This window comes from Salvelinus fontinalis, chromosome 22, assembly GCF_029448725.1.
Source record: "Salvelinus fontinalis isolate EN_2023a chromosome 22, ASM2944872v1, whole genome shotgun sequence".
Taxonomy (NCBI): Eukaryota; Metazoa; Chordata; class Actinopteri; order Salmoniformes; family Salmonidae; genus Salvelinus; species Salvelinus fontinalis.
The window spans coordinates 453,481-479,467 of NC_074686.1; the positions used below are offsets into that span (position 1 = coordinate 453,481).

Consider the following 25,987-nt stretch of genomic DNA (forward strand, 5'->3'; position numbering starts at 1 on the left):
ATGCCCTGACCAAAAACACATAAAAACTAACATAAATAGGTCAGGACTGTTACACATCCATTGATGGAAAATCACCTGGCGAGTTTAATTTGGGCAAATTATCTTTTCGCTTGCAACATATTCAGATTTCTTTATTAGTCAATACTCTACCAGGGTTTTTCTACAACATAACTAAGTTAACCCTTTGTTACATTTTATCTATTATCCATTTTACCAATAAAAAATGTTTTAATGGAAAACCAAATGTTGCTTCTTACGTCGTTGCTTCTTACGGTGTTACAAGTTATGTTGATATTCCTTAAGTCGCTTAATAACGTTATGGGAAAAGGGGTTATTAGCTAAATGTGGCAACTACTCTCTTGCTGCAGGAAAAGGCTTTGTGTGCGGGTTTTGAGTAGTCATTGGGCTAGAAATTTAGCTTGACCTGGCAAGCCTGCTCCCTTGATTGAAAAAAGTATAAAATAATAGCCACTCAGCATTGAGCTAAACTTAGTGAGCTCAACTGTGAATGGTCCTGGCACACCAAAAAAAAGTGTCAAGGGAAGCCAGTTTGGATTTGGCTTCACTCCTGACCACATATAAGTAACTGGGAATTGAAATAGACAAACTGAAATTCAATGACGGTGCCTTTGCAAAGATAAAGAAATTGCAACAGACAGTTTTTTTTACGCAAACTGAACCGTTTAAATGTTGACCTCCACATCTTACAAATGTTCTATGAATCTGTCTTGCCGACTGTTCTATCCTTTGGTCTGATCTGCGTGTTTGGAAACATGCGAGTGCAAGACCAAGTCAAGTTCCAGCACTTGATTAAGACGGCGGGCAGGATAATTGGTATAGATCAAGAATCAGCTACCAACATGTACACAAAACTTATCCTCCTAAAACTTGAATGCATTTTACAGGACAGTACTCATCCCCTTCATTCAAAATTCAGACACAGCAGCAGCCAGACAAAGGGAAAGAGACATCTTTAAAAGAAAATGAAAACAGATAGATATGAGGACTCTTTTATTCCAACATCCATTAGGCAGTACAATAGGTAGTCTGTTGGTCGCTTGAGTATACAGCGTATTGCGCTTTCACTTTAAATATGTAGCTATAGCACTTTGGATGAATTCTATTGTGTAGTTTCTCTGTTTTCATGTTTTATGCACCGTCTTTTTAAGCACATGACCAAATGAATTTCCCCCTGGTGGGATAATAAAGTTGATCTGAATCGCATCAAGAGAAATACGTCATTGACAGAAATAACTTGAGTTGTTGCATCTCATTGTGTTGTTGTCCGCTAGCTAGCTCGCAAAAATTGTCCCTTTTCCTAAATTAGTCATGGATGGAGATAGGGATTTGGACATGCCACTTTACTTAATTCTCCATACTGGCCAATGATTACAACGGTAATTCTGATCCAACCATAAATTCATACTTTGTGCCTCTGGACTGAGATGTTGGAAGTTCAGTTTGTAGCTAGAAGGCTAATGTTAAGTAGCTATTGAAGCTAGCTAGTAGCTAGATCATGAAAGAAAGTTAGGCTAGCGAGCAAGCATTTTAGCCAGGTAGCCTAGGACAGCAAAAAATAAAAGTGTGTACTGTATGACAGTCATAGACCGATGACATTGGTGTTTCTCTAGAAGTACTGTAGGGTGAGTCAACATGTTTTTTCTATTTGCACAAACACATGCATGCATGCACACACACACACATACACAAATCAGAACCATGGACAGCTACATCATATTTAGCTTACATTGGACTAAATTGTTTTTGGTATATTTTAGTTGTCGTTGTATTAAACTAAGCACAGGTGATTTGATTATGTTGAAATGTTGAAGTTGAAAATGTGCTGGAATTGCAGCTCCTGTTTTCTTTGTGACTTGCGGTAACTCTCCGTGGTTCTAAATCAATAGCTGTTTAGTAGTCTGAAAATGTCAGAAACATTAACTTGCTTGACCATGCTGTAGGTCATGTAACCGTTACATGTAATATGCTTTATAGACGCCACTGAACAGAGGTTGCTCTCCGGTTTTGTGATGAAACAAAGGTGTGGTCGAATTTTTCCTGCCACTGTGTCTCCTTATTGTTTCGGCCTTAGGCCTATATAGCACGGTCGGAAGGCGTATGAACTAACAGGTTATAGATCAATAACGCAATTATCACAACACATACAGTGCCTTCGGAAGATATCCAGACCACTTCCCTTTTCCACATTTTGTTACATTACAGCCTTATTCTAAAATGTATTAAATCTTTTTTTCCCTTATCAATCCACACACAATTCCCCATAATGACAAAGCGAAAACAGGTTTCTAGACATTTTTGTAAATGTATAAAAAAATAAAAAATGAAATACCTTATTTAAGTATCCCTTTGCTATGAGACTCGAAATTGAGCTCAGGTGCATCCTGTTTCCATTGATCATCTTTGAGATGTTTCTACAACTTGAAATCGAGCCCACCTGTCGTAAATTCAATTGATTGGACATGATTTGGAAAGGCACACACCTGTTTATATAAGGTGCCACAGTTGACAGTGCATGTCAGAGCAAAATCCAAGCCATGATGTTGAAGGAATTGTCAGTAGAGCACAGAGACAGGTTTGTGTTGAGGCACAGATCTGGGGAAGGGAACGATAACATTTCTGCAGAATTGAAGGTCCCCATGAACACAGTGTCCTCCATCATTCTTAAATGGAAGAAGTTTGGAACCACCAAGACTCTTCCTAGAGCTGGCCGCCCGGACAAATTGAGCAGGGAAGTGTCTTGGTCAGGGAGGTGACCAAGAACCCGATGGTCACTCTGAAAGAGTTCCTCTGTGGAGATTGGAGAACCTTTCGGAAGGACAACCAGCTCTGCAGCACTCCACCAATCAGGCCTTTATTGTAGAGTGGCCAGACGGAAGCCACTCCTCAGTAAAAGGCACATGAAACCCCACTTGGAGTTTGCCAAAAGGCACCAAAAGGACACTCAGCCCATGAGAAACAAGATTCTCTGGTCTGATAAAACCAAGATTGAACACTTGGCCTGAATGCCGAGCGTCAAGTCTGGAGGAAACCTCTCACCATCACTACGGTGAAGCATGGTGGGTGGCAGCATCATGCTGTGGGGATGTTTTTCAGCGGCTGGGACTGGGCGACTCGTCAGGATTGAGGGATAGATGAATGGAGCAGAGTACAGAGAGATCCTTGATGACAACCTGCTCCAGAGCACTTAGGACATAAGACTGGGGCGAAAGTTCACCTTCTAACAGGACAACGACCCTAAGCACACAGCCAAGACAATGCAGGAGTCGCTTCAAGTCTCTGAATGTCCTTGAGTGACCCAGCCTGAGCCCGGACTTGAACCCATTGAACATCTCCGGCAGGAACTGAAAATAGCTGTGCAGCGACGCTCCCCATACAACCTGACACAGCTTGAGAGGATCTGCAGAGACAAATGAGAGAAACTCCCCAAATACAGGTGTGCCAATCTTGTAGCGTCATACCCAAGAAGACTCGAGGCTGTAATCACTGCCAAAGGTGCTTCAACAAAGTACTGAGTAAAGGGCCTGAATACTTATGTAAATGTGATATTTCTGTTTTTTTCTTTATAGATTTGTAGAAATGTCTAAACTGTTTTTGCTTTGTCATTATGGGGTAATTGTGTGTGGATTGATGCGAGAAAAAAGCTATTTAATCCATTTTAGAATGAGGCTGTAAAGTAACAAAATGTGGAAAAAGTAAAGGGGTCTGAATACTTTCCGAATGCACTTTAGATTGTAATATGGCTTTTTTTTCTGGCTTTCCCATTGATTTTACCCACACACAGTTACTGATTGTGTTAGCTGTGTAGTTGTTTATCTTTTCTGAGCAGTGGCCTGACAAGAGAGCAAATGTTCTATACATGGTGAAATCACACATTATTAGCTCATTGTTATGGATGTATCCCCCAAAAGAATCACTAGAAAACAGGTTAAACAAGCGCAGATGCAGCTAATTTGCTGTTATTCTGTCTGCACTGTTTCACGTGACTGTGTTAACCAAAATTGCCTGGCTAGCTAGCAAGCAAGGGATACGAACATTGCCAGCCATCATGGCTTAATGGCCAGCCATCAACACTTCAAATGAACGACTGGGTCCATAGATTTAGGGTGCGTTCATAAATTCACTCTGGCTATCTCTTCCGTCTGAGAGTGCCAGATTGCAGAATAAAAGCAAATTTATGCTTGAACCGAAAATGTGGTCGGAGGCTCCGTATGGAGGGTGTGACGCAATTGTGGAGCCTCTGGAGGCACGCAGAGGGCAAATTGAGCTCCGTACCGCATCACCGTGTCCTCCAAAAATGTTTTAATAATGCAGAGGGCTCCAGTATATCGCCCCATTGACATGATTGGTTGATGGTAGGTGGAGGCGGGAGGTCCTGTATAAACACAAACTCAGTTCCTTGACAACAGCTCTGCTGTTTAAAATCCCAAAATAATGTTTGCTCTGACTTCTGCATAGGCAACATGCACTAAATACGGTATGGCTACTGCAGTTTTCGGATTGACAATGTAGGGCCTTTAATTGATGAATTTACGAACATGCTACATATGACCGGTGTCAGTAAACGCTGGCAAAAAAAAAAACATAATTAAATTGTTGCCAGTAGCATAGTTACAGTCACCAATGCTCTAGATAGATTGAAAACAGCCTAACCAGCTCTGCTAGGAAGAGAAAAATGGTCAGAGTGAGGTGTTCTCTCATTTGTGTCTTGAAATAGCTAGCCAACGTTAGCCAGTTAGCTTGGGTGCTTGACTGTGGTTGAGGTCAGAACGCTGGGATCAACCCTACTCGGCCAGAGCGTCCACATCCAGTGTGCGCTCTGAATGTAAGAAGGGACAATCTGAAAACTCTCTGAATTTACGAATGCCTAGAGCGCACCCTGAGCACTCTCTGGCACTCCAGAGGGAATTTACGAACGCACCCTTAGAACAAAAATATTGAACGACTGGGTCGCATCTCTGGCATCGTTGGGACTATATCTCTCTACTTCTCTATAGGGTCATACATGGGAATTGTTTTACACAGCCGTAATTCAGTTAACCTGCAGTACCGAAGCAATACTGTAGGCGCAGTCAAAAGCGCGCTTTCAGACGCGAACCCTGGCCCTTTGGCAGCAATAGATCGACGGGAGGGAGACACCGGCTTACGACGTCAAATGCAACTAAGTAGACAGACAGAGAGACAGCCAATGCGCGAGCGAGCGGCAGCAATAGCCTCCCATTTCCTGTGTTGGATCATAGGGAGTCTATTCTTATAACCACCAACCGCTTGAATAATCCCAGAGGTTGTCGTTATTATATAAAATCCTAATTTGTGTGTATTTAATGTGGTAAACAGGATTTGTACACAAATAACACCCACAAAAAACTACTGGGTAAAGCATCACATGCTCATGTTTATAGATGAAGAAGGACGTCGCTCGATTTGTTACGTGCGCTCTTTTGGGGGTAACTTGTCAAGGCACGGATTCAGAGGGGTCCTACATTAGACAAATGAATTGAACTGGAGAATAGACACAAACCGAAAAGAAACCCGATTTGATAGGGAACAGAGGAAAAAAGGGGGGATTCAGCTAGCAACGAACCTTAAGAAGAAGGAGGATCATAGAGAAATAGTAGGTGATTATTTTGTTGTCCTATTGACGTGGTGTAAAATGACAGATTATGTTCAAGTCATTGTTATTGTCACCCCATCTTGACAAAGGGACCGAAGAGGCTATACGTTGACACACAACGTATAGCCTATGGGTTTAAACCAGCAGTTTTTACCCATAGACGGTTGAACAAAGGAGTAGGCTACTTCGATGTCTATGATTATTTGCATTCATGTAAATATTTAAACAAATATGTGTATATGTGTGTCTATATATATATATATAATATATATATATATATATATATCTGAGTCAGAACATAATTGGTTATCAATTTATCAAATGTGGGGACAGATTAAAAAACATTATAGGCAAAATAATTGCAATTAATTATAAATGAAAGTTATTATACATTTAAGAATGAATTAATAATTTCGTCTAGAGCTCTTCTTCTCATCTGTTCCTCTATCGTCCCTCTCCTCGTCTCCAGGACTGAGTTGAAGCATTTGCCCGTCATCTCTAACTCGTCCAAAGAGCTATAGGCTCTTCCTGCTCCCTGCTCTCACCACCTTTTCAGTGTCCATCCTCGGTGCGCAACGGGTTGCTCCAATCCCACACCGTCTCAATGAAGGAGGCCGATGCAATCAAGCTCTTCATCGGGCAGATACCCCGAAATCTTGAGGAGAAGGACTTGAAACCCATCTTTGAACAGTTCGGGAAGATCTATGAGTTGACGGTGATAAAGGACAAATACACAGGGATGCACAAAGGTAAGGGGAGAGGAAACAATTACTGTGTAGGCTATGCTGTAGAGCGCACGGAAATACTTTGTTATATAATGCACAGCTCTATAGAAATATGTTGTCTCTGACACTGTGCATTGAATCCCTATTTCTTTAGTATGGACATTTACTGTAAGTTACAATGCATAGTCCTGCTGTCAGGTATGAGACATTGTTTAGGCTATATGATTGAGGATATTTAGGCTATGCTACCTATGTAACAGGTGCATGGCCACTGGCAGATATGGCCAGTCTGGCCAGCCTACAAAATAAATCTATTTCATAAGTGCACCTGCCAGCTTGTCTTTGTTTTTGGACCAGCTGAACCAATGGGTACGTCTCAAATGGCACCCTATTCCGTATGTATTGCACTACTTTTGAACAGGACCTATAGGGCTCTGGTTAAAAGTAGTGCTCAATATAGGGAATAGGGTGTCAGTATAGAGAAGAAGTTTTCTTTTTTACAACCAAATCTCTATTTTTGATGTAAATGGCATGTTAGAGAATGGTCCAGATACCTTTTATCAGGTTTCAAGTATGACCCAGATGCAGACAGTGTCGAAGAAACCAACGTTTATTTTTTAGTATAGAGGCAGGCAAACGACAGGTCAAAGGCAGGCAGAGGTCAGTAATCCAGAGAGGGTGGAAAAGGTCCAGAATGGCAGCCAGTCTCAGGTTCAGGGCAGGCAGGGGTCAATAATCCAGTGAGGTAGGGCAAGGTATAGAACGGCAGGCAGGGTCAGGGCAGGCAGAATGTTCAAAACCAGAAAGGACTAGAAAACAGGAGCAAGAACAGACAGGAGCAGGGGAACAAACGCTGGTAGGCTTCACTAACCAAACGAACTGGCAACAGACAAACAGAGAACACAGGTATAAATACACAGGGGATAGTGGGGAAGATGGGAGACACCTGGAGGGGGTGGAGACAAGCACAAAGACAGGTGAAGCAGATCAGGGTGTGACACATTTTTTGTGATCTCAAGAGTTTTTGAGGGGTTGGGTTAAATGCATTCAGTTGTACTGGCTAGGTATCCCCCTTTCTCTAGTATGGGGGGGGCCCTGAAAAAACCTGAACAAAAGCTCCCAAAACACCCAAATATGTCCTTGGCAAAGTTCTCAGTATAGTGATGCAGGTCTTTAGATGTTGTACATATAAAATTGTGTCATGAAATTGTATTTTTCATTTTGTTGCATCCCGAGCGATACTTCTCTGTCCATTCTACAGGCCAAAATAAAGGAAACACTTGAGTAAATGAGGGACACAAAGTATAATGAAAGCATGGTGTGCTTCCACATAGGAAGTTCCAGACGCTTTTGGAATCTATGCCAAGGCGCATTTACATATATTGTGAAAAACAACAGTTCCTCTCTCAATGCGAAAAATCTTTCCAACATTGCCCCTCGATAACGTCCAAGCCTCGGTGTGGAATGGAACATTGTCATGCTCTGATCCCATATCTCCACGTGGTTTTGCGAACAGGCGTGCGCGCAGTGGATGTGGTTTGATGTAGTTTACAATTGAAGTTACTTGCTGCAGTACATCTCCCAGTTCTGTTCTCAGCTCTTTTGCCGCCAGTTGCTCTCGGTGTATCATAGAATGCGTCCATATGGCAGAGGGAGACACATTCATAACTAGAGTGCAGAGGCCGGCCTGCCCGCCATCGATGAAACCCCATCTGCGCAAAAGCCCACCATTCGATCCCATGTGTAATCTGTTTTTCGTCAATATAGCCACGCAGCATCAACATCCCCTATACCGTTTCATGCTCAGGAATCGTGAGACAGAACAATATGTCCTCGTAAATAGCATCCCCAGACAAATAGCATCCCCTGACAAAAGTCAATGCATGGGCATCTAATACATGAGCATCTCAGCCCTCACAGCTAACGTCCATTTGGCGAGCATAAGCTGGGGAGTTTGAGTCGTTCAGTCAGTTTCCTCAATAGCATAAATTCTTCATTTAACAGTGTTATCTGACAAAGGTATTGATGTGAGTTTCTGTGCCTCTGCCTCCCCACACATTGTTTTCAACATATCAATCGCGGCCTGTATTATCAAAGTCTCTGCAAAGTAATTAATTTGCATTTTATTGCATGACATAAGTATTTGATCACCTACCAACCAGTAAGAATTCCGGCTCTCACAGACCTGTTAGTTTTTCTTTAAGAAGCCCTCCTGTTCTCCACTCATTACCTGTATTAACTGCACCTGTTTGAACTCGTTACCTGTATAAAAGACACCTGTCCACACACTCAATCAAACAGACTCCAACCTCTCCACAATGGCCAAGACCAGAGATCTGTGTAAGGACATCAGGGATTAAATTGTAGACCTGCACAAGGCTGGGATGGGCTACAGGACAATAGACAAGCAGCTTGGTGAGAAGGCAACAACTGTTGGTGCAATTATTAGAAAATGGAAGAAGTTCAAGATGGCGGTCAATCCCCCTCGGTCTGGGGCTCCATGCAAGATCTCACCTCGTGGGGCATCAATGATCATGAGGAAGGTGAGGGATCAGCCCAGAACTACACGGCAGGACCTGGTCAATGACCTGAAGAGAGCTGGGACCACAGTCTCAAAGAAAACCATTAGTAACACACTACGCCGTCATGGATTAAAATCCTGCAGCTCACGCAAGGTCCCCCTGCTCAAGCCAGCGCATGTCCAGGCCCGTCTGAAGTTTGCCAATGACCATCTGGATGATCCAGAGGAGGAATGGGAGAAGGTCATGTGGTCTGATGAGACAAAAATAGAGCTTTTTGGTGTAAACTCCACTCGCCGTGTTTGGAGGAAGAAGGATGAGTACAACCCCAAGAACACCATCCCAACCGTGAAGCATGGAGGTGGAAACATCATTCTTTGGGGATGCTTTTCTGCAAAGGGGACAGGACGACTGCACCGTATTGAGGGGAGGATTGATGGGGCCATGTATCGCGAGATCTTGGCCAACAACCTCCTTCCCTCAGTAAGAGCATTGAAGATGGGTCGTGGCTGGGTCTTCCAGCATGACAACGACCCAAAACACACAGCCAGGGCAACTAAGGAGTGGCTCCGTAAGAAGCATCTCAGGGTCCTGGAGTGGCCTAGCCAGTCTCCAGACCTGAACCCAATAGAAAATCTTTGGAGGGAGCTGAAAGTCCGTATTGCCCAGCGACAGCCCCGAAACCTGAAGGATCTGGAGAAGGTCTGTATGGAGGAGTGGGCCAAAATCCCTGCTGCAGTGTGTGCAAACCTGGTCAAGAACTACAGGAAACGTATGATCTCTGTAATTGCAAACAAAGGTTTCTGTACCAAATATTAAGTTCTGCTTTTCTGATGTATCAAATACTTATGTCATGCAATAAAATGCAAATTAATTACTTAAAAATCATACAATGTGATTTTCTGGATATTTTTTTTTTTTACAGACCTGTACATGCTTTGAAAGTAGGAAAACCTGCAAAATCGTCAGTGTATCAAATACTTGTTCTTCCCACTGTATATTATTTATAATATATATATATTATTTTCAGGTTAAAAAAAAAGTGTAAACGAAAAGAAAAAAAAAGAAAAAAAAAGAAAAAAAAATGAAGAAAAAAAAGAAAAAATTTGAAAATGAAATACAGAAATATCAAATTAACATAAGTATTCACACCCCTGAGTCAATACATGTTAGAATCACCTTTGGCAGTGATTACACCTGTGGTTCTTTCTGGGTAAGTCTCTAAGAGCTTTGCACACCTGGATTGTACAATATTTGCACATTATTCTTTATAAAATTCTTCAAGCTCTGTCAAGTTGGTTGTTGATCATTGCTAGACAGCCATTTTCATGTCTTGTCATAGATTTTCAAGCTGATTTAAGTAAGAACTGTAACTAGGACACTCAGAAATGTAATCTTGGTAAGCAACCAGTGTATATTTGGCCTTGTGTTTTAGGTTATTGTCCTGCAAAATGGTGAATTTGTGCTTAGCTCTATTTTAAAAAAAGTATCCTAAAAAACTTTGTAGTCCTTGCCGATGACGATCATACCCATAACATGATGCAGCCCCCACCATGCTTGAAAATGTGAAGGGTGGCACTCCATGTTGTGTTGGATTTGCCCCAAACATACTGTAACGCTTTGTATTCAGGACACACATTTTATTTCTTTGCCACATTTTTTGCAGTGGAATGTTTTTTTATTCTATACAGGCTTCCTTCTTTTCACTCTATCATTTAGGTTACTTTTGGAGAAACTATATGAGTAACTCAGGGGCGGCAGGTTAGAGCATTGGGATCGAATCCCCGAGCTGACAATGTACAAATCTGTCATTCTGCCCCTGAACAAGGCAGTTAACCTACTGTTCCCCGGTAGGCCATCATTGTAAATAAGAATTTGTTCTTAACTGACTTGCCTAGTTAAAATAAAGATTAAATTAAAATATATATATATTTTTAACTATAATGTTGTTTATCCAACCTCAATATTTCTCCTATCACAGCAATTAAACTCTGTAACTGTTCTAAAGTCACCATTGGCCTCATGGTGAAATCCCTGGGCGGTTTCCTTCCTCTCCTGCAACTGAGTTAGGAAGGACGCCTTTATCTTTGTCGTGACTGGATGTATTGATACACCATCCAAAAGTGTAATTAATAACTTCACCATGCGCAAAGAGATATTCAATGTCTTCTTTTTTCATTTTTACCCATCTACCAGTAGGTACCCTTCTTTGCGAGGCATTGAAAAACCTCCCTGGTCTTTGTGGTTGAATCTGTGTTTGAAATTCACTGCTCGACTGAGGGACTTTACAGATAATTGTATGTGTGGTACAGAGATGACGTAGTCATTCAAAAATCGAATCAACACGACTATTGCACACAGAGTGAGTCCATGCAACTTATTGTGAATTGTTAAGCAAATCTTTACTCCTGAACTTATTTAGGATTATCATAACAAAGGGTTTGAATGCTTATTGAACTCAAGACATTTCAGCTTTTCATTTTGAATTAATTTGTAAAAACATAATTCCACTTTGACATTATGGGGTGTTGGCTGTAGCCAAGTGACAAAAAAATCAACATTTTATACATTTTAAATTCAGCCTGTAACACAACAAAATGTGGAAAAAGTCAAGGGGTGTGAATACTTTCTGAAGGCACTGTATTTGGGTGTTTTTGTAGCCTTTGTTCATGTTTTTTCTGGGGGCCCCAAACTACACAACCAGGATGAGGAAGTGATTTGCTGTTTGGGGTAAGTTTTTCAAAAACGTGAAATAACCAAAAAGGTGTCTGGACCCTTCTTTCACATACCATTTACATTAAAACAAATAGAGAATTGGTTGAAAAACAACAACTTCCCCTTTAAAATCACAGTGTAACCTGCTGCAATTTCTCTTTGTCCACTGTTGTATCACAGTATACAAATACATCCTTTGTTTAATGGTATAATGTACCCTCAATCCTACCCCAGGCTGTGCCTTCCTGACATACTGCGAACGAGAGTCTGCACTCAAAGCCCAGAATGCACTGCACGAGCAGAAGACGCTACCAGGGGTGAGTGCCCTCTGACGTTCAACAGCACACACTGGCGGAGTTCCAAATGGCACCCTATTCCCTATGTAGTGCACTATTGGCTAGAGCCTTATGGGCCCTGGTCAAAATGAGTGCTCTAGTACTACATAGAAAGATCGGGTCGCATTTGGGACTCGGACACTCCCATGAGCAAAATGCGGAACAAGTGGCATTCTACCTCACTGCACTACACACACAGACACAACAGTGTGCCACAGAACAACTAACTCACTCTGACATGTGAGCTCCATTTCCCTTTGAGTTGATATGCCCAAGAGGAAGGTCAGAGGTGGCTTTCCTATATTCCCTGGACATGATGCATCCAGTCAGCGCCTTAGTCATCCTGCTACAACGTCTTTGGTTGTAAGTGACAGCTTAGGGTCATGCCGAAGTCATCTCTCTCTCTCTCTCTCTCTCTCGTCGCACATTCAAATCAAAGTTAGAGCAGCTTGATGAGCATAACCACGCAGCAAGTGTGCTGCCAAGTGACATTTATGGAGCAGATTGTGAGGTGACAGGCATTCTCTCTCTGCAGTCTCTATAGAAACAGACTAGTATTGTGTTCCAAATGCTATTCCCTATATAGTGCACTAACTTTGACCAGAGCCTATAGGGTTCTGGTCCTCCTTCACTCAGTCTCTGAATATTTTCCTCTCATCTCCCTCTTCTTTTTATTAAGGTTTACTGAGTTGTATTCTTTGTTAGGTTTTATTACCAGTATTCCCGTTTTAAGATAGTAGTAGGTCAAATCAAAGTTTATTTGTCATACACACAGAACATGGTGTAGTGTACTTGGTACAATGAAATGCTTACTGGTACGCTGAGACAGTGAGGGAGTATGGGTTTTAGTAGGGGCGTCTGGGAGCCAGAGAGGTAGTTAGCACTAGCAGCAATATAAATCATATTATTAGGCTGACCCTCCTGACCTCTCAGAGGAGATCAGCAGGCAGGTTCCCCATCGCTTAACCTTCTCTTCCGTCTCCCCAGTGACTCCCCTCCCAGACCTCCTCACCCAAGTCTTGTACAACCGTCCGAGAACAGCCTCCCCCTCGTGTCCCCTATCTTAACCCCCGCAATGAGGAAAACCACCTCATTAGCTACACACTGACTACCACCCCCTAGACAAGTAGTATCTTCACCCCAACTACCAGCTGTGGTGTAATCGTCATCTAATACCACCTGCACTGCCAGAGGATTAACTTCACCATCCTCTTGTCACTGACGCTACAAAGAAATGACATGAAAGTAATTGAAAGACGCGAATACGCCAATGCGCTTCTGAATACATAAAGCTGAAGCATGTCATTACTTTTCTGTGCATTTATATTCAACATCCCTTTGTCTCTAGGGAGCTATACACTGCCTGCCATGGTGGAAAATGTTACTGCTTTTAATTGTCCTCACTACACACAAGCTGCGTCCAAAAAGCAGATATAGAAGTAAGAAGAAGAGGGGGGAAAAAGTGAAGGGAGGGAGGGCGGGCGGGATGAACAGATGGTCTGATCTGAGTGGCACCTGGCCTTGTGTTTAATTTCAGGTGAGAGACAATCTGTCTCAAAGGTCACCGACATGGAGGCAGAGGAATAGTGTCAAAACAAACTCACACACGGAGGAAGAGAGAGGTTGTAGACAGTGAGGGGAAAAAGACACACAAAGAAGAATCTGCAGCTGTACTCTCTCCTCCTTTGCCCATCTTGTACTCATGTCTTCCTATCTGCTCTATCTTTATCTCTCCATCTCCCCGCTGCTATCCCTTGCTGTCTGAATTCTGTTTTGTTGCCATCCCTGTATGTCTGGTCAGCTTCTCTACTACAGCTGCTTGAGACAGGTAAAGTCTGGGCAGACAAACATGACTACACAGACACAAAATGGGCCAACTCAAAAATTGCTCCCCATCCCCCAAAATGTAACCTATATATCTCCTCTATCTCTATCCCCTCTATCTCTATCGGAGTTAGAGATGAGCTTTCACAATGGTCATCCCTACTGATAAGGGTCAAATGCTTGTTTCAGTGCTTTATTATTATAATGTATCTCTGCTTCACTGAAATCAGAACCAGCCATTGCCCTTTATTAGCAATAAATAACCAGGTGATAATGGATTTAGTCAAATCTGCCTGTGAATGATATTCCAATATTTTAGGACTAGTTTTGAATAATGAAATGTATATAGACTTCATTTTTTGGTATGTATTGCTGGGGCATGTCTCCAGAGATTGATTTGTGTGTGTGTGTGTGTAAGGCACAGTGAGATTGTACATGTGTGAGGAGGATGTCAGCTGTATGTGTGTTTAGTGGGGGAGGGGGAGGGCAGGTGTTCAGACTGACTTGATTTGCTGAAGGGGGGTATGACAGGGAAGAAAACATCCAGAGATCTGGATTGAAGTTAAAGATTTTTACATCTTCATAAAGGGAATAAAAACTTGCACACTGCTCAGTATCACTTTAGTTAATTCAGCTTTGTCAGAGCTTTTTTTTTTTAAAGATCTTTATAAAGAAAATACCTTCTCCCTAAAACATATTGAGTTTCAATATCTGACTAAGCTTGACATTTACTCTGCCATGACAAGTCAGATGCATTATTTTGTGAATCGTCTGAAAAGGAATTAATTTGTATCACTAACAATTGAGCATACACACAGTATGCCTGTGAGGATAGCCTATTTGTTATGTGTGCTGTGTGTCCATGTGTATAAGCATAAAAAGCAGTGAGTAGTCTGAGCAGGGATGATTATAATAATTAATGCATATCTGAGCACACATGTCTGATTGAGCTATTAAAGAGTGTGTGTGTTACATTTGCACATGTATGCATATCATTATACACTGATATGAATTTGTGCAAGCCAAGGGATGGTACAGATATTGTGAAAGCTCACCTCACTGTAGAAAGGCTCAACAGCTGTCACTTGAGGAGACTGTTGTGATGAATGTAGAATAGATTCAATTTATGAGGAGGGTAAATGGGTGTGAATTGAAGAGAAATTGGATGAATGGGGGGGTATGGGTAGAAGGGTGGGGGAAGGGGAGGGGGCAGTGTTGTGTTTGAGACCACCTAAAGCGAGACCAATACAAGACCAAGACCGGCGCAAATCAACTCCCAGTCAAGACCGAGACCGGGAATGGGACAAGGGGTCTGAGACAGAGTCAAGACAAATGCGAGTCCAATTCAAGACCATGTTGTAATTTTGTCAAATCACCACCATAATAAGAGTCGAAAATGTCCAGTATTTCACTGTTCATATTTCAGAACAACATGTGGATTCTTTAGACATTCAGAAGAGTGAATAAAGGCATGTTGAGGGACAATAGAGCCACTCTACAAATGATTACTAACCCAAGCACATTCGGGGACAATTGGCCTTCAAAGAAGGGCTAAGGATTTATAAAATAATATATTATTGTTTTCAATGATGTTCTAATTTAATCTCTTCAGTTTTTGTAGTACAGGGTTTACACCGAGATATGCTAACTGGATAACAGTCATTCAAGTTCTTGCTAGCTAACCAAATGACACCTGGATCTCTAGCTGTGTATAGCCACTGAAAAACGATATGAGGACATGACATGACATCCTACTAGCAGCTAGCTAGCTATCTAGCTAGTATCACTGCACTTTAATAAGCTTTACATATCGGCCTTCGTCAGAGCTGTTGTGAGTTTTTTTTAAATTAACACCCTTATGTAGAAATAGCTCCACCCACATCCATGAGTCGAAATGGGGGTGGAGTCAAAAGAAAACAAGTCAATATTACCAAATATAACAATTTGCATTTCATAAATATTCGAATAAAGTGTGCACATAAAACGTGTCAAACACGTCTGTAAAACCATAATGAGGACATCGACCCACCAAGCGAGTTTTCATAAACCATTCGGTACAGCGCGAGAAAAACGTCAGAGTAATCTGAAATGCCTGCTGATCCCCTCCGAGAGGTCAGGAAGGTCTTTATTTCTTCTCATCTTAGTTTGATTGTATTGACATTAGCCTTAGATACATTCGTCTATTTTTATCCAGAATATTGAGTCATTGAAACTGAAACAGTGCTTCCCGAATGGAGGCAGCGAACAATGTACCAGGCCAGCTGGGATTTACAACCTGATAGCAAAACATTTTGGACTGCCAAGAAATGTATTGGTGAATTATATTAATAATGCATTGAACTGCGTCCATCTATTCTGCCAACAATGACTTAGCGTACGTCATGGAACCTATTTTTAAAACCTCTTAAGTTGGTTTTGTAGCATAAACTGGGAATTTGATATGTTTGACTATTATTGTCTGTTTGTTTCATATCTTCAAAGTAGTTAAAACGCTGCCAGAGTCCACTTTAAACTTTAGGTCACCGGTTACTTTGTGTGCTAAATGAGAAATCTTTTTTTGCAATGGGATGTAATAATTGTACATTTTGATTGGGAAATGCTTAATGGTTGTGTTTTTGTATTATGATTGCGACCTACGTCAGAGTTTATGGACTGCTTATCATTTAACATTATGCTGTGTATGACTGCGGTCTTTCCATCGGCCCTATGTAGTGGTGATTTAACATCATGCTGTGTGTGACTGCTGTCTTTCCATCGGCCCTATGTAGTGGTGATTTAACATCATGCTGTGTGTGACAGCTGTCTTTCCATCGGCCCTATGTAGTGGTGATTTAACATCATGCTGTGTATGACTGCTGTCTTTCCATTAGCCCTATGTAGTGGTGATTTAACATCATGCTGTGTATGACTGCTGTCTTTCCATTAGCCCTATGTAGTGGTGATTTAACATCATGCTGTGTGTGACAGCTGTCTTTCCATCGGCCCTATGTAGTGGTGATTTAACATCATGCTGTGTGTGACAGCTGTCTTTCCATCGGCCCTATGTAGTGGTGATTTAACATCATGCTGTGTGTGACTGCTGTCTTTCCATCAGCCCTATGTAGTGGTGATTTAACATCATGCTGTGTGTGACAGCTGTCTTTCCATCAGCCCTATGTAGTGGTGATTTAACATCATGCTGTGTGTGACTGCTGTCTTTCCATCGACCCTATGCAGTAGTGTAGCTAGCGGAACTCCTCCCACATTCCACTGAAAGGCAGAGCACAAAATTCAAAAAATATTTTTGAGAAATATTTAACTTTCACACATTAACAAGTCCAATACAGCAAATGAAAGATAAACATCTTGTGAATCCAGTCAACATGTCCGATTTTTAAAATATTTTACAGCGAAAACACCACGTATATTTATGTTAGCTCACCACCAAATACAAAAAAGCACAGGCATTTTTCACAGCACAGGTAGCATGCACAAAACCAACCAAACTAACCAAGAACCAACCAAACTAACCAAGAAACAACTTCATCAGATGACAGTCTTATAACATGTTACACAATAAATCTATGTTTTGTTCTAAAAATTTGCATATTTGAGGTATAAATCAGTTTTACATTGCGGCTACCATCACAGCTACCATCAGAAATAGCACCGAAGCAGCCAGAGTAATTATAGAGACCAACGTGAAATACCTAAATACTCATCATAAAACATTTCTGAAAAATGCATGGTGTACAGCAAATGAAAGACAAACATCTTGTGAATCCAGCCAATATTTCTGATTTTAAGTGTTTTACAGCGAAAACACAATATAGCATTATATTAGCTTACTACAATAGCCTACCACACAACCGCATTCATTCATTCAAGGCACGTTAGCGATAGCGATAGGCACGTTAGCGATAGCGAATAAACCAGCAAAAGATATTAATTTTTTCACTAACCTTCTCAAAATTCATCAGATGACAGTCCTATAACATCATATTACACAATACATATATGGTTTGTTCGAAAATGTGCATATTTAGAGCTGATATCCGTGGTTATACATTCTGAAAACGTAGCATCTTTTTCCCAGAATGTCTGGATATTTTTCTGACACACCTATTCTGACCAAATAACTATTCATAAACTTTACTAAAAAAATACATGTTGTATAGGAAATGATAGATACACTAGTTCTTAATGCAATCGCCGTGTTAGAATTCTAAAAATAACTTCATTACGACATGCAGCTTACGTTATTGCGAGAGAGCGCCCAAAATCTGAGCGCAAACTAAAAGTAAACATGTTCGACAGATATATGAAATAACATCATAAATGGGTCCTACTTTTGATGATCTTCCATCAGAATGTTGTACAAGGGGTCCTCTGTCCAGAACAATCGTTGTTTGGTTTTAGAATGGCATTTTTCCATCTCGAATGAGCAAGCAAAACTAGCCAAGTGGCGCTAAGCTCTCCTTTGTCAAGAAACGCAAAGAACGCAACATGCCTAAACTCCCGAAAAAAATTCAATAATCTAATAAAACTATATTGAAAAAACATACTTTACGATGATATTTTCACATTTATCAAATAAAATCAAAGCCGGAGATATAAGACATCTATAACGATTGCTTTTCAGAAACCAATACTGGTGACCTTTATGCGCTTCCTGAACAAAGGAATTCTGGGGTCATGTCATTCCAAGCTCTATCTTTTGACCATAGAAATACCTAGAAACCCCATTTCACCTCTCACAGCCTATTGACATCTAGTGGAAGGCGTATGAAGTGCATGTATACTAATACATATCAAGCACATTTATAGGCAGGCCCTGGAACAGAGCCTCGAATTCAGATGTTTCACTTTCTGACAGGAAGTTTGCTGCAAAATGAGTTCTGTTTTACTCACAGATATAATTCAAACGGTTTTAGAAACTTGAGAGTGTTTTCTATCCAATAGTAATAATAATATGCATATTGTACGAGCAAGAATAGAGTACGAGGCTGTTTAAATTGGGCACGATTTTTCCCCAAAGTGAAAATAGCGCCCTCTATCCTCAACCGGTTTTAACATCATGCTGTGTGTGACTGCTGTCTTTCCATCGGCCCTATGCAGTGGTGTAGTGGTGATTTAACATCATGCTGTGTGTGACTGCTGTCTTTCCATCGGCCCTATGCAAAGGTGTAGTGGTGCTTTAACATCATGCTGTGTGTGACTGCTGTCTTTCCATCGGCCCTATGCAAAGGTGTAGTGGAGCCTGGAGAAGAGGGTATATTCTAATTTTGCCCCCAAAATTATGAGTTTTCCTATACATTTTTCTGATTTTCACTTTCAAAATCACACTTTTTAATTTATAGAAAAAAGACAAAAATGTGATGGTCTAAGTTCACAACAATGCTTAAACCATGTCTACGCCACTGATGCAAACAGCACATGATGACAATTGCGCATCACAAATAGCCTACTAACGAACACTTGAAAACCCATTCTTGCCTTAGTTAGCATTTACTGGTAGATATCATCACTGGCGATTTTAGCATGTAAATCTTGGTTGGGCAAACAAAAAAATGAAAAAATGAATGCATGCCAGCAAAGCCACAACACAACACTAAACAATACATTAATTGCACTATAACGGTGACAAACGGTGCCCACAAACTGTTACGGCCTACATAAAGCTGTCTCAACAGCAGAGTCCCAACACCTTACCACTCCTACACCTGGCTATCAGCAGAGCCTTGTCTGGCAGCGAAACAGTTCATTCAGCCTCATTTACTGCCTTTAAAAAAAACATAGCAGATATGGCTGACTTGCTTAAACAAATGTGGTTTCTACTGACAATTGAGATGTACACACTATGGCATAAGGGGACGACGAGCGAATAAGAGGCAATTCGTAATTTCGATTATGACATTAATGAGCGAGCTAGGACAGACGTAGTCAATATAACTATTTATTCAGCACCTTTGTAGTGTACAGTGACAGAATTCAGAACATGGGCCGTTCTTACAGTATTCTCCCTGTACACCTAGTCAGAACCGTAGGATAAATAAAGTGGGCACATAAGCAGACAAAGAAAGCTCTTACAATATTCGATGATGACATTTCTCTAAAACAGGCTATAGGCTACATGTGCACCACCAACGCCTAACAGCTTACTACACAACATACCCTTTGTATTACTTTCTTAGCTACAGTATACATATTGCATCATTTATATAGCAGCATACAATACATTTTTGGACTCACCTTGTTGTGCTCACTTGAACAGGAAGGTGGCATGGCGGTCCTTCGTGGGCAAATTTTGTCATCAAACGTTGTCATTAAAGTCTGGCATTCTCTGGATTTATGTTTCTTTCAAGACAACTGGGATCTCGGAAGGTCAAATCATGATGACGTCAATGATCTTCAGGTCGGAGCTCTAGAAAGAGGCCCGAGTTCCCGATTTGCAATTTCCGAGTTGGATGACCGTTCAAAACGTATTTTCCCATTCGGAGTTCGTTTTTTCGGGGTTCCCAGTTGTCTTGAACGCACTGTAATCAGATTTCCCAGTTCCGAGTTTCCAGATTGACAGCATGGCCAATGTTGAATGTTTATCCTTTTAAGCTTGCGTTAGAAACCCTTAAACCCAGACTTGGGACCACACACCCACTCCACTGAATAGCAGGCTAGTGATTGCTTTGCAGTGCTTGCAGTTAGCCACTGATCCTTCCAAACCACTCATTGTTGAATTTGCAATTTCCAACTTGTTGTTTGATACATTTTATCAAAATATGTCCCTTAATTTTTTATCTTCATATGACAAGGATTGAAAAGGATTTGCCAGTAGATTGTCGACGTGATTCATGATGATGACTGCTAGCTTGCTAGCTAAGATTTAGAAAGAATGATGTTGACATGATTAGTCCAATCTAAGCTACTGTAGATATAATGTGATTTGATAATTTTATCTGTGGCCAATGACCTTGATACTTATTGGATGGGTACTTCTAATATAACTCTATAGCAGCACCCAAGGGTTTGAATTTTTAAGCTCTACACTTAGACTTGGCGGTGATATAGTGTCCCCATGAGTGACAGAACACTGAGCCAATCACAGAAAACTAGAAAGCATTACCAACCCCTACGCTCCATATTTTCCGCTGGCTGCCCCACCGCCACAGAAAGCACTGAGCTAGGCTGAAACAACTGCATTTTGGAGCTGCCTTAATCAAGAAAGAAAAAAAGAGACAAAGCTTTATTAACTCAATGATGATTATTTTATTTTACATTGTTTGCAAACTGATATGAGACATGTATTAATGCCAAAGTAACATGCTAAACAGGTGGGGCTCAAAACACCGAATGACCGGTCACCACTGGATATCATAAGTTTAAACGTCCTTCCTACCCTACCGATGTCCTTCTTCTGTGAGCTGCTCCTTGCAAAAACAGTTGAGAGCTGCCCACTCTTGCTGCCTGCAGATGATATTCCGCTGAAACGTGTGGCGCGCATGTGAATATATTTCACGTGCTTTACAATTGTGTTGGTTACTTTGTGCATTATTTCTCTGTTGTACTACATAATTGATCATTCGTATTCCTCCACTACACTACTTTGATACACATCACTATGGATTAAGAAGTGAATATAAGCAATAACCTCTGAAAAAAAGTGGGTATACGGTTTATACCTGCGTCTACCATTCACTACACCACTGGACCTTCGTGTTTTACAGAAAGTGCACTCTCCTACATGAGTGCGCTGGTATTACGATTGCTGTCCTTTCAGAATCATGAACCTGTCACACACTGAAGGCCTATAGGTTCGTCACTGTGCAACATGTCTATAATAGATATAAAGGATGTTAAGATACTAATGTTTTAAGGAAGGAATGTATATATTTGGCCTCGTGAAGCGGTTTTATGCTCTGATAATTGAGTTTTCTACTCCGCTATTCTCTGGAAGAAATTACAAAGTCCTCACTGTCCGAGAATGAGACAAGACCTGAGTCAAGACCGAGTACAAATGTATCCGACACCGAGATAAGACCGAGGTACTACATATGTGGTCTGGAGCCCGTACACGAGGGTCTCGAGTACTACAACACTGTGAGGGGGTAAGAAATGAATGAACGTTTGACATAATGAGCAACGGGTGGCAGTGGGGGTTGAGGAACGAGGCAGTACGTTAATCATCTTAAATACAGACATCTGTTACAGAGAGGGTGGGGGTACGAGTTTGTGTTTGTGTGTGTGGAAAACGGCTCTTATTATAAAACTCATCAGGCTCTGTTAACTCAGGCGCTCTAGGCCAGCGTTTAATCCAATGGAAAGTATTCAGACCCCTTGACTTTTTCCACAATTTGTTACATTACAGCCTTATTCTAAAATTGAATAAATTGTATTTTTCTCCTCATCAATCTACACACAATACCCCATATTGACGAAGCAAAAACATTTTTTTTTAAATGTCTGCTAATATATAAACATTTTATAAACTGAAATATCACATTTACATAAGTATTCAGACCATTTACTCAGTACTTTGTTGAAGCACCTTTGGCAGCGATTACAGCATTGAGTCTTCTTGGGTATAACGCTACAAGCTTGGCACACCTGTATTTAGGGAGTTTCTCCTATTCTTCTCTGTAGATCCTCTCAAGCTCTGTCAGGTTGGGTGGGGAGGGTTGCTGCACAGTTATTTTCAGGTCTCTCCAGAGATGTTTGACCGAGTTCAAGTCCGGGTTCTGGCTGGGCCACTCAAGGACATTCAGAGACTTGTCCCGAAGCCATTCCTGCATTGACTTGGCTGTGTGCTTAGGGTTGTTGTCCTGTTGGAAGGTGAACCTTCGCCCCAGTCTGAGCTCTCTGGAGCAGGTCGTCATCAAGGATCTCTCTGTACTTTGCTCCATTCATCTTTGCCTCGATCCTGACTAGTCTCCCAGTCCCTACTGCTGAAAAACATCCCCACAGCATGATGCTGCCACCACCATGCTTCACCGTAGGGATGGTTCCAGGTTTCCTCCAGACCTGACGCTTGGCATTCAGGCCAAAGAGTTCAATCTCAGTTACATCAGATCAGAGAATCTTGTTTCTCACGGTCTGAGAGTCTTTAGGTTTCTTTTGGCAAACTGCAAGCTGGCTATTACACTGAGGAGTGGCTTCCGTCTGGCCACTCTACCATAAAGGCCTGAATATTGGAGTGCTGCAGAGATTGTTGTCCTGGAAGGTTCTCCCATCTCCACAGAGGAACTCTAGAGCTCTTTCAGAGTGGCCATCGGGTTCTTGGTCACCTCCCTGACCAAGGTCCTTCTCTCCCGATTGCTCAGTTTGTCTGGGCGCCCAGCTCTAGGAAGAGTCTTGCTGGTTCCAAACTTCTTCCATTAAAGAATGATTGAGGCCACTGTGTTCTTTGGGACCTCCAGTGCTGCAGAATGTTTTGGTACCCTTCCCCAGATCTGTGCCTCGACACAATCCTGGCTCGGAGCTCTACGGACAATTCGTTTGACCTCATGGTTTGGTTTTTGCTCTGACATGCACTATCAACTGTGGGACCTTATATAGACAGGTATGTGCCTTACCAAATTATGTTTAATCAATTGAATTTACCACAGGTGGACTCGAATCAAGTTGTAGAAACATCTCAAGGATGATCAATGAAAACATGATGCACTTGAGCTCAATTTCAAGTCTCATAGCAAAAGGTCTGAATACTTATATAAATAAGGTATTTCTGTTTTATTAATACATTTGCAAACACAAAAAAAGCTGTTTTCACATTGTGATTATGGGGTATTGTGTGTAGATTGCTGAGGATTTTTTTTTTTAATCCATATTAGAAGAAGGCTGTAACGTAACAAAATGTGGAAAAAGTCGAGGGGTCTGAATAATTTCCGAAGGCACTGTACATATTGCACTTTGGTGGAATTAAACTGATTAAACCTACAAAAAATGAAGACGCAGAAATGACAACAGAAATCCAGCTACCACAAGTTGGTTCCACCCTATTGTGCAAATATATTCATTAAAAATCCTACAATGTGATTTTCTGGATTTTTGTTTCTCATTTTGTCTGTCACAGTGTAAGTGTACCTATGATGAAAATGACAGGCCTCTCTCATCTTTTTAAGTGTGAGAACTTGCACAATTGGTGGCTGACTAAATACTTTTTTGCCCCACTGTATTTCCCATATCACATGGATACAGAAACATAAACATTTGACCATATCATCAAGTAGACATAATTGCAAATTATTAAATCCTTCCAATAGAAATAAAAAAAATCGATTTAGTTACGAATTGAACTTTAATTAAATGAGTTGACTCTTCACACGGGATGATTTCACTGAACAACAATAGAAAGGGAATATTAAATGATCCCCAATGATCCATCGCATCTCCCAAAAAATCTGTAAAATGATAGTTTCTAGAAACTAAAGCTTTGGTTGTCTTCCTCTCAGGCTTCCTTGTCTTCTCCCTGGACCTCCTCAATGTCCACCTCTTGAACATCAGACTGAGGCCTCATCTTCACTGTCACTTTCCAACCTTGTTGAGGATGGCTCGTTGTCAGGCTCAATGAGCCTCAAATTTTACCGGATGGCCACCAATTTTTCAACTCTTGTATTGGTCAGCCTGTTGCGTGCTTTAGTGTGTGTGTGTTCCCAAACAAGGACCAATTGCTCTCTGTGGTGGCTGATGTTGGTGGGATTTGGAGGATGATGGAGGCAACAGGGCAAAGAGCCTCAGATCAACAAAGTCCCTTCCAGCAGGTGGCTGATGAGATATGTTGGCACGACTGCCATATTGCTTGGAAGTGTACTTCGCCAGACTGCCAAGAACCTTGCCCTCATCCAGGCCAAGGTGGCGAGACATGGTAGTGATGACGCCATAGGCTTTGTTGATCTCTGCACCAGACAATATGCTCTTGCCAGCACACTTGGGGTCCAACATGTATGCTGCGGCGTTTATGGGCTTCAGGCAGAAGTCTTTTTGATGTATATCAGAACTGCAGTTTTCTCTGCTTGGAGCAACAGTGAAGTGGGCAAGGCGGTACGGATTTCTTCTCTTATATCTGCAGGCAGAGTCTGAACATCAGACAGGATGGCATTGTCTCCCTCAATCTGTGCAATGGCTACTGCTATAGGTTTCAGGAGTTTCAGGCAGCTTACCACTCTCTCCCAAAATACATCATCCAGGAGAATCCCCTTGATGGGGCTGTCCATATCGGCAGACTGTCAAACATGATGACAACACCACCCCAACGGGTGTTGCTGGGCAGTTTCAATGTGGTGCTCTTATTCTTCTCACTTTGCTTGGTGAGGTAGATTGCTGCTATAACTACAACTTGATGACCCTTCACATACCTAACCATTTCACTGGCTCTCTTGTAGAGTGTATCCATTGCTTTCAGTGCCATGATGTCCTTGAGGAGCAGATTCATTGCATGAGCAGCACAGCCAATGGGTGTGATGTGAGGGTAGGACTACCGTCTGATTTCTCTATGATTTGCTTGACCTTCACTTGAACTCTGTTGAACTCTGCATCCAGCAAATTAGTAGATAAAGCATGTCTGGTTGGAGGGGTGTATGCTGGGCAAAGAACATTCTGAAATCTCTTCCAATACACATTGCCTGTGAGCATCAGAGGTGAACCAGTTGCATACACAGCTCAAGGCAGACATTCATCAGCATTTCTCTGATTACGTTCCTCCATTAAGTTAAAAAAACCCGTCTGATTCCAGGAGGACCATGAGCTGTTGCTATCGATAAGGTGTCTGATTCAAAATGTTTACCTCGAATAGAAGTAGAGGGACTTTTGTCAGAGGTTGCTTGTTGTGAGCGCTGCGGGAACGTTATGCACTTGGCCAGATGATTCTACATCTTTGTTGCATTCTTCACATATGATTTGGCACTGTATTTGCAAATGTACACAGCTTTTCCTTCTACATTAGCTGCAGTGAAACGTCTCCACACATCAGACAGTGCCTGTGGCATTTTCCTGTAAAGATTAGAAAAAAATGAGTAAGATAAATAGTTAAGCAGTTAGATTAAACAACTCCTTTTAAGATACATGTTTTAAAATGAAACATGTATGGAAACAGGTGAATTAACACTCCTCAGTTAGCAGGCTCAAGCAAGCTAAACCCACATGGTAGCAAAAACAAACTAGCAGAAATTGTTAACAAGTTAGAAATGATTTAAACACACTTTGCTGTAGGCTACTATTTACTAGTTAACACAAAATCATGTATGTCATATAAAATATATTCACCCC

At 41.4% G+C, this 25,987-nt stretch overlaps 1 protein-coding gene across 7 annotated transcripts in view; it reads left to right on the forward strand.

Annotated features, from left to right (window-relative positions):
• The first annotated feature begins 3,709 nt into the window (after window positions 1–3,709).
• Window positions 3,710–25,987, forward strand: part of LOC129819504 (CUGBP Elav-like family member 3) — a 41,773-nt gene continuing 19,495 nt past the window's right edge. For 2 of the 7 annotated variants that reach the window (XR_008754098.1, XM_055875822.1), the window contains exons 1-3: window positions 3,710–5,632; window positions 6,102–6,381; window positions 11,826–11,908. Coding sequence is in view for 6 of the 7 variants with exons in the window: in XM_055875822.1 (XP_055731797.1) it covers window positions 6,237–6,381; window positions 11,826–11,908 (228 nt within the window). In the remaining variant the exon portion in view is untranslated. Of the gene's footprint in view, window positions 5,637–6,101; window positions 6,382–11,825; window positions 11,909–25,987 lie in introns of all 7 variants that reach the window. The other 5 variants (XM_055875820.1, XM_055875825.1, XM_055875824.1 and 2 more) reach the window with 3 other exon arrangements.